The 10022-nt window shown below is 38.4% G+C and overlaps 1 protein-coding gene across 1 annotated transcript; it reads left to right on the top strand.

Moving 5' to 3' along the window:
* The first annotated feature begins 998 nt into the window (after positions 1–998).
* Positions 999–8262, top strand: LOC138315744 (uncharacterized). Its single transcript, XM_069256989.1, has 4 exons — positions 999–1159; positions 3386–4205; positions 4456–5182; positions 5446–8262. The coding sequence occupies exons 2-4, from the start codon at positions 3440–3442 to the stop codon at positions 6134–6136; spliced, it is 2184 nt and encodes a 727-aa protein (XP_069113090.1). The 5' UTR covers positions 999–1159; positions 3386–3439; the 3' UTR covers positions 6137–8262.
* Positions 8263–10022: the final 1760 nt, after the last annotated feature.

Below are 10022 nucleotides of genomic sequence, written 5' to 3'. Positions count from 1 at the left end.
GAAAATCTGGTAATATTTGCGAAAGTTATTAAACGGAAACAGCCGAAATGTCGTTTTTCGTTGAACTCCGCCAAATATGAGAGTGCCGAGCTCTTGCTACACTTGACCATGTGACCAAGTTACAAAAATATCGCTTAACATGGCAGTAATTGAACGGAAACCAAGCGTTACAGACGAACGGACGGACAAATCCAAATTGATATCCTCATTTCGGTGAAAGCGGGGGATAATTAAGTCTGGTAGTCCTGCAGGTTATCCTATACATTTCAATTGATAGTGAATCACTAAGAAATAATAGCAGCGCTGAAATTTGCTGGCATTGTGTTTAACTGAACATTGATTATTTCCATAAATCAAGATATTCTTAAAGTATATATCTTTATTATAAGGGACAAAGAAGTAATGCCAACAGCGTTGACAAAATATTGTCAAATTTTCGAAGAGATCTGTCCCTTTATCAAAATACAAAAATAAACAAATTTACACGTAAAAGAGTTATCACGCTTCCTGCACTGAACTCGTGATCATTACGCGATATAAAGAGACAGGTGTAGATTGCCCTGACATATTTTAAAATGCGCGTGAGCTTTCATGCAAAACCAAAATGACCAATCAATCGCCTGCTCACTTATAGTATACGAATAAACTGTGGTAGACAAAAGGTACATTATGACCCTTATACCTTGTTAGTAACTGTAAATTATTTCTCAATTATTTAGTGTATTAAAGAGCAACATTATATATTCCCACGACGTATGACGGGTTTTTTATCAATCAGAAACTGACACACTTTTATATTTTCAGACTTCAAAAAGTTATTTCTATGACATCTATAATGCAAAAGTCTCTCTCGTTAATTGAATACAAAATAAGCATATGGATTCGTATCAATCTGATAAGAGGAGAAACAAATTTCGATCCGAACATTATCATCAGGTCCCCTGTGGTGAGCCCCTCCAGTGCCACGCGCCTCCCCCGTCAGTGCCCAATCTCAGCAGCAGCAGCAATGTGTACAACTTTCTCCCGTCGATCATCAGATGTTTGATATCGGGTTTCTTTCCATACTTAGAGTTGCGACGTCACATTACTATCAGGTCTTCCCAAACAGGCTGTAGCCGACAGAAAAGCGTAACAGACCATATAGTCACTTTTTGAGGGGGTAAGTAAATTATCTATCGATGAAATATTGTGTCTATAATATTCCATCTTTCGCCTTGAAAAAAGATGAACTGAGTGAATTGTTCTTGTATTGACAGCTGTGCACGCGCTGGAATGTAGATCACTGTTTATATATACGTGTATAGCGCAAAGATGGCGAAACCGGCGTGCTTTTTCACGTGCAGATATAGGCCTACCTTACATACGGCAAAGTTATTCTGAAGATGTTCCACTTCACATTAGCGTAATGCGATAAAACAGACATACAAAGATAGTTCGTCAGTTTATATTGCGGGTCTGAAAACCGTGAAGAATTTTAAGAGATGCACATTACGAGATTGGCATGCTATCAAACGCATACTCTAGGCTGCACGTGTAGACTTTGTATGTACGTGCTTGTTAGATATGAACAGACTGTTTAGACATTAATCCTTCATTCATTTCACAATTGAATGCTTGCATCGTCCGTTTTGAATACACGTACATGTATATAGTAAAATAAAAAAAAAATAAAAAGTTAAAAAAAAATATAGAATAAAAAATCGGTCAAATGTCATTGAAACCAATGAAGTAATAACATAATCCTGCACCAGCCTTTAGATGTAAACTTTATAATCAGTATGATAATCAGTTTAATAGACTCTGGTTATAAAAGTTTCAATGTAAGGGGAGGTAATGAATCAGATGATTAATAGATAGACAACCCACATTATTTTTAGTCTAGGTGTAATATGACGTCTAAAAATAGCACAGAACTGATGGGCGAAACAATTAATCCAGAATCTATGTGTGACAGCACCGTTAGCATACTTTTGTATACATCAGTATACCTGTAAGCTAACCATACATTATCTATGATGCTGTCTGCGCTGTTATGTAAACCACTTTTAAATAAATTGTTTTCAAACATATATCTAAATGTATAGGGCACCTGGGAGTACTAGTAGGTTATACAGTCTAATCACAGGGCCTCGTTACGTATGATGATATATATATAAAAGACAGGTCACGTTTATTTACTTACCTTACATACATTACATTGAAATATATGTAAATAGGCGTGACCTTTCTAATATATACCATCATTAGTAACGAGGCCCTGTGGTCTAATTATACATTTATCTATTCTACGTATTATCTTGCCCCCTGTGTGCACTTCGAGTGTTTCGCGAGAGTTTTTTTTTTATTCATGTAGTAATATGTTCCTTACTACTGCATGTACATTTTTGTGAAGATACTGGTTACGTACAGTGGTAATTTCCCCGAAGTACTACGACACATGATTATTATGTTATAATGCACCCTACAGTAAGGGAGGGGGTAAACTAAGACAACTTTATATCGGTAATTAGGACAGCCCACATGTCGACACGGTAAGGAATCCCCAGCCCCTCCTATCCCACTCCCCGTCATTATACTTGTATACATGCATGGCACAGCGTTGAAATGTCCAACAGAGTTCATCAGCGATAGCTGTATGGGGCTAGTCTTACAATATTGTCCGCTAGAGCAATTAGTCCAAATTACGCATTCTTCTGATCGAGATACATGTACTTGAGATAAAGGAGAATTGCTCAAATAACGCTCAACTCGACATCTTTGTAAAAATGCCAATATTTAGGATATTTTGGTAGTCGCTCGAGAATCTCATCCCTCGTGCTTTTGAGATACATTCCGTCTTGCTAGTAGGTATTCATTGTGACGTAATGATTCACGTCGTTTTCTCCGAAAAATGTGACGTTATGTTCGCAAACACATGACGTTACAATCAACAATTCGCGGTAATGAAAAGCATTTATAAACTTTTAGTATCCGTCTTGTATCAATATTCACAACAAGTGGACTAGTGATACTAGAATGAATGCTGATACACCGTTCTTCACCCGCAGATAATGGCCCAGAAAATGACAAATCTCGCACGGCATTTCACTAGAATTTTGTATCTCTCATTCTGACAATTAGAGAAGGACATGGTTATATTAATTGTCCACCTTTCATAACAAATGTATGCCTTTGTATAGCAATACACATTTACGATACCGGTAAAACATTATACATAAAACAATGGCGTAAAGTACGACATTTGTATGGGTTTTTTTTCCACTTAATACGATTGCCTTGTTAAATTTAAAAAAAAAATGTTAAACGAAAAGAAACAAACTCTTTATGACAACGTTTGATTTTTTCTGAATAAATACATTCTTAAAACATGAATGTCTATTTTCAGAAACGCACGTGAACAAGAGCCCCACCTATCTCACGGCCACCGGACGTGTCCACGATGAAGGTTTTAGACTTAAACACGGCAGCCCTAAAGGACTATGAGATGGGAAATTACGACACGGCAATCCAGCTCTACACCAACCTTCTCGAGGACGAGCCGGACTGTCCTTACCATTACGTAAACCGGGCCAAATGTTACCTCCAACAGGCCAAATACAACAAAGTGGTAGACGACGTCAAGAAGGCACTCGACCTTGACCCGACGAACATTGAGGGTGCCATCACTGGGGGGAGGGCGTCCACCAAACTCGCCAAATATGAGGATGCCTATCATTTTTATAAGGCCGGTCTAGATGCGGATTCTAAACATGCTGTCATAACTGAGGATCTGAAGAAACTCCAGCAAGTGATACTAGAGGACTACGAGAAGATGGGTGGCGAGACGGACGAGCAGGGCTACGACGCCGTAAACTTCTGTGGTCAGGACTACTATCCCGGCGACGACATTCTGCTGAAGAGGGAATACGAATCCCTGGAACACAAGTACGATATGGAAAAAGATATTCGCGCTCCTCCTCCGGATAACTTGAGATCGGAGAAAGCTGGTAGGATAGCTGTAGAGGGACACAAAGCGATGATGGCTGGAAAGTTTCCCGAGGCTCTGCAGTTCTTCACTCTCGCTGTAGAACTGGAACCTACCAATAGGATCCTGCGACGTCTGAGGGCAGAAGTGCGTTTCTTGAACGAAGACCTGATTGGCGCCATTCAAGACTTATGGGTCATCCCTAAGGGAGAGCGGACGGCTGATTCATGGAAACTTGGAGGTTAGTATAGTTTAGCATTCATGAAATTTGGGATTTAGTTTAGTTCGTTAATTTTATATGTTGTATTCGCGAGAAAGGAACAGAATAAGTGATGTTTTGCGTTCACAAGCATCCTAGATGGTATTGTGTTAACATATGGATCTTGTGCATAGTGCTTTGGTGCCGAAGACTGAACGCTAGTGTAGAGTAAGATTTTCTTTTTCATACATGTACTTTTAGTATCACATTTAATCAAATTTTGTTTTCACAGGTAAAGTACTGGGTCAGATAAATTACCCAATAGCGGCCGAGTTCTGGTTGAGGAAGGCTTATACTCTTTCCGGTAAAAAAGACCAAGAGGCTGCTATAATCTTCCAAAAGGTTCGAACCAGTCGTATATACGGCCCACTGACCACAGACTTCCCCATAACTGTGGACTTTTCGGGATACGGCCGTGGTATATACGCTAAGCGTGACATCTCGGAGGGTGAGATCATATTTGAGGACTCTCCCGCGGTATTCGGCAGAGTGCTGTCGAAGGAGGTAGACAAGATGGTGCCCGCTTGTGACTATTGCTCCACGTCACTGTTGACCGCGCGCGGATACTTCGGAGACAAACTGGACACATTCGACAGTGGCGTTAAGGACCTGATCGATAGCCAATGGCCTGACGTAACACCTGTAATGTGCGACAAATGTGACATTGTTAAGTTCTGTACGGACACGTGCAAAGAGCGTGCGTGGGACGAATACCATCAGCTGATCTGTCCTTCTAGGTGTGCGGCCGCTAAAACCCTATACGAACTTGCAGATAACTATGGTTATGGCTACAACGAGAATGGTGAGAAAGTGAATCTGTGGCTGGCTTCCTTCAGTCCAGTTATCCTGGCTAGGATGTGGGCACAGATTGTGATAGCGGCCAAACGTCTGATGAAGAAGGACGGGTGTACAGAACCAGCTCTGGAGCATTGGGCAAGGGCAAAGGCTCCCTTCCGGAAGTAAGTTATGGTTGTCTAATACGTGTTTAGCAGTAGCAGTCTTAAGGCTATTGTAGTTATTACAAAATATATTTTACGATGACTTCCAAATTCAGTGCGTACCTTTTGAAAGCCCCACAGATTGGTCCAAACACGGGTTCGATTGCTATCACAGATATATTCAACGAGTCATTGTTAATATGATTTAGGCTAAAGGATGTCTTCTAAAACCGATTTATTAAATAATTGGAAAGTAACAAAACATTAATTTGTTATCATTTCAGATTTATCGCATTCGGTACTGGTGATGTTGCATCTAAAATGTCGACGATCCTACAACTGTACCGTGATATCTTCAGCGACTGTGGCGATGGCATGAAGTACGAGATTTCGGAAGCTGAGTTCACGGGACGATATTTCCAGGCGTCATGTAACCTCCAAAGCTTTTCCTTTCCAGTGACGCCGCACCACCAATTCCTTAACAGTCTGTCCAAGTTGTATGCACAAGATATGAGAGCCCTGGCTCTTCTAAAGCCTCTCGAGGCCAAAGTTCCTACCGCGGACTTCTGTGGTATTTTCCCTCTTCACGCATGTCTGAATCACTCATGCATGAACAACGTCGAGGTATGTGACGGCTACGTCAATGACCGCGGTGGCGTGATAGTTCGCGCCAAAAGAGACATCACAAAGGGGGAGGAGTTATACACGACTTACATTGACACGTCCATGCCCCGGAAGCTTAGGAGGGCGTGGCTTTACAAGTCCTTCAACTTCTGGTGTCACTGTCCACGCTGTGTGCATGAAGGGGACGACGCCTATGTCTGCACGAACTGTCACAAAAAGACTAACGACGAGGCATACAGAGGGTGCGGCAACTGTAAAAAGGCTTGGTACTGTACTGTAGACTGTCAGCGTAAGGCATGGAGCCAGGGACACAAAGAGATTTGTCAAACCAAACATTCGGATACCTCGTAAACAGGCTTCAGTGCTCTAACTTGTCCTAGTCCAAAGCAAGGCATAAAGAACATATTAAGTGCTTCTTCATATGAGCACAAGCAGCGTCCGTACAGTCGATCAAGCGTCAGAACCGTCAACGTCGGTGATGTCTAGATGTTTGTCTACAAGCCAGGAACAAAATGTCGACGGACATTTAATGTGAATGGTGTGCAGTATCAGTGTGTGTATGAATTTCAAAGAGGATGATAGGGTGTGAAGTAAGCGATTCGTCATATTTTTTGTCTAGAATTCCTTTCTCAACGTGATAAAATTCAATCCAACTTGCTTTACAATGCATTAGACATATACAACATCAAAATGAATTGAAAGGATAACTACAAAATAATACTGTTTGAAATTAGTCGACCTTGAGAGAATTTACAAGTTATATTAATAAAATAATTAACTATCGCTCAATACTAAGGTATGGGGTAGAATCATTTGAGTGATTTTAGACGTTTTGGTGCAGCGTTGTTTTGAAAGCACACGGATGACTGTAGATTTTCTCTAAATATGTATGTAATACTGTGTCCTTGACAAAGTACATATATTACACACACATATATAGAGAAAAAATCCATGGAGTTTTACCTTACCTTTGGTAAAAAGAATTATTTTGATATACTGAAAATATGTTAAGTTTCGGTACAATTTTATTTTGTATGAAATACACTTGAACCACCATTCTTTCGAAATATTCTGCTCAAGGATCTAATATGTCATGACAACAGGTATCTGGGAATTAGTAACAGTTCAATATGTACACATTTGTACCTGCCATTGTTTCTATAGATCGGTGACGATTTTAGATGTTTGGGTGTCTATATACTCGCCACAATGTATAACTGTGCGTATTAACTGTACCTAGTTTTCAGATACCTGTGGTTGTGACACGGTGTTCTGATGTCCATAAGACTTTGAATTTACAAGAAAGTTATTATTGTTGTATATATTTCTATTCACCCAGGGTGACTAACGATACTATGTTTGGTTTGCTCACTAAAGGCGGTAATAGTCCTTTTGCTCATCTTCATACCAGTAGGTCTACCATAGAATTGTTGTTTACGACACTCCTTGGGTTTACCCAGTCGACCATGACAGTATTTTGTTTACATATTTATTTTGTATTGGTCATTTTATGACGTTTTTCGTCCCTTACCCTTTCCCAACCATTCCGGTTTTAGCCCAACCCCTGTGTGATCTTTGTTATGTCTTGTTTTAATCCACACAAATGGCACATCTGTTTACCACTCAAGTTGTTTGTCAGCTATTTACTGTAGTTTAGAAATTGTATCGGGAAGTTTATGAGAACATATTTCGCTTTACAAGATGTCGTACCGTTGGAATCAGGTATCTATATTGTTATTCCCTCAAAATGGATAACTTTGATCTAACTTGCAGACGGTAATAACGAATTCCTACAGTATTTTGTATGTATACTTAGTCTGCTTCACGACAAGGATCAATATTGACCATATGTTTCTTTGTATTTTTTCGCCACTATTCCTTAAAACCATACATGGTGGTCGTGACTAAGGAAACATCACTGATCCATTTAAAATTGACTTTGTAGAACTGTAAGAAATTTGAGAAGATGTCGTTATTGAATGTTTTTATTGAAAATCATTTCAGTTTTTCTCCGATTCCGACACCAGACTTAGCCATTTTGGTTGATAAGACTATATTCATACATTTTCTGAGTTTCTGTCAAAATGCCGAATTCTGATGTCTGCAGCATTATGAAGGCCAATAAACAGGCTATGAAGAGAAATTCGGCAACATTCTTCTTTCGTTGCGTTATTAACTTTCCCAATAAAGCAAGGACGCGAATACAAATTGCTACTGATTACAATGACCTGTTGTTTCCTTGTGTTTGTATATGTTACATGTGTATACTGTTTACACATCACCATTCCTTATATTCCCTGCCTCCCTCAACACCAGACCTCGTTAGTACCACTTTTTGTTAATTTATTTATCCCTTGTTTTTAATTTATTCACTCTATTGTAAACCATATCACGTTTTAATATTTCAACATTGTGACAACCATACACAGAATTTTTAATGATCTTATGTACGGAATGAAATAAATGATGAAAACCCGTGTTTTTGTTTGATATTTATTACGAAGTTAATTGTTTGGTATTTATTACGAAGTTAATTAAAGGAGTATACCGCTATCGGGTGATCCGTCCGTCCGTCTGTCTGTAGACAAAACTACTCGACAGATTTTGATAAAATTTGTATACAGAGCCCTGACATAAAGAGGACTTGAGTAAACTAAAGGGTTCTAAGGTTCTACAATATTCCCCAATGGGTACAGTTGGGGTATTAGTCGTCCACTCTTTGATCTGGCGACAGTTATTTGTTGATATGTCTTTATTTGAAGGAAAATCACAGGTAATACGACTGGTAATACGACAGGTTATACGACTGCATATTTCATACAAACTTTTTTTTATATTGTTGCTAAATTGACGGTGGTATTAAGTCGATTTCCGGACATTTCTTATCAACTTTTTTATTGTGTATATTATGATATTTTTTCTTAGCTTAGATGGTATTTGTCACGATATTACTATATTCAGCTGATATTGTATTTGGATTGAAATGCACTCTACGGTATATGATTACTACGACAACTGTTTGTCACTATTTAACAAAGTTATTGACAAAGTAAAATAAAAAAAAATCTTCAATTTGACAGCTAGTAAAATATTTTACTTCAGTTGATTGAAATCGGGTATTTGTAGTATTACATTTGTTGGGAAATGATAGTGGCAGAAAAAAGATGATTCCACATCTAGAAAGTAGAACAGGAAAATCTTTACCCTGGTAGGAGATTCACGAGTCACAAGGGTTTTGGTTACATCCCTAGGCTGAGACCCATAATCCATAAAATTGAAAGTTTCTGCTACTTAGGGTTCCACAGTGTAGGACAAGTTTGGTTGATGTGTCTGTACTATGATAAATGTGAACAGATAGGGATGGTCACTTTGGCCTTCAGACATTAGTGTTGGCCCACCAGCAGCCATGGCCATACTCAACCATTTATCTGGGGCAGAGCAGTGACCATCATATTCTATAATTTGTTCATTTTTTCTATCTTTGCAGCCCATCAATTCAAATACCAGAAATATAGTGTTAAGGATGTATTCTTCTGAGGTTTCAGTCCCGTTGAAGTCTCGTTTCAACATAGATCAAAGAAGTTTTGAGATTTTCAAATGCAATTTATTAGTATCTGTAGCAAGTTGCCAGATGCAAATTTTGTAAAACAAATACATTTCTATTTTTAGGGAATTTTTTTATACGGGGATTTTAAGAAATGGCCCATTTGGTGGCCATTTTGAAATTGTGTCTTTTTTCGCTTCAAGTAGAGCCACAGTTTTACCATTTTTTTTACTGAAATTGCTTTTACTTAAATCATCACTGCGCCAGCATTTTTAGCTGTATTGAGCTATTTTTTGCTGCAAATTGTTACTAGGTTCGTAGAATTAAAATATTGAGCATTAATATGTGTATTGATACACTTTTGTGACTTTATTTTTACATTTAATGGTAATTTGGGCACTTTTATTTTTTACTCTTAAATACTGAAAAATAACAAAAATTCAAATGGAGCAAAAAAGCAAGCACACGGACCCCAAATTTTTCTTCCTGATTTAGAAAGAACATCCGTTTTCCTATTGATATGCAAAGTAATAACAAAAGTTTAATACCAGAACTTTTTCTATAAAGAGTTAAATTTGGCAAAAATGGCTGAAAATGGTGCATTTTGTAGCTCAAAATTAAGGGGTAGGGGTAGCATATGTTGTTATTCTGAGAAACAAATATTAGTCTAATTGATAAAATCTGGTATATTTT

Source organism: Argopecten irradians, chromosome 2, assembly GCF_041381155.1.
Source record: "Argopecten irradians isolate NY chromosome 2, Ai_NY, whole genome shotgun sequence".
Lineage (NCBI taxonomy): Eukaryota > Metazoa > Mollusca > Bivalvia > Pectinida > Pectinidae > Argopecten > Argopecten irradians.
Note: the sequence above shows the minus strand (reverse complement) of the source record. Positions and strands in the feature narration are given on the sequence as shown.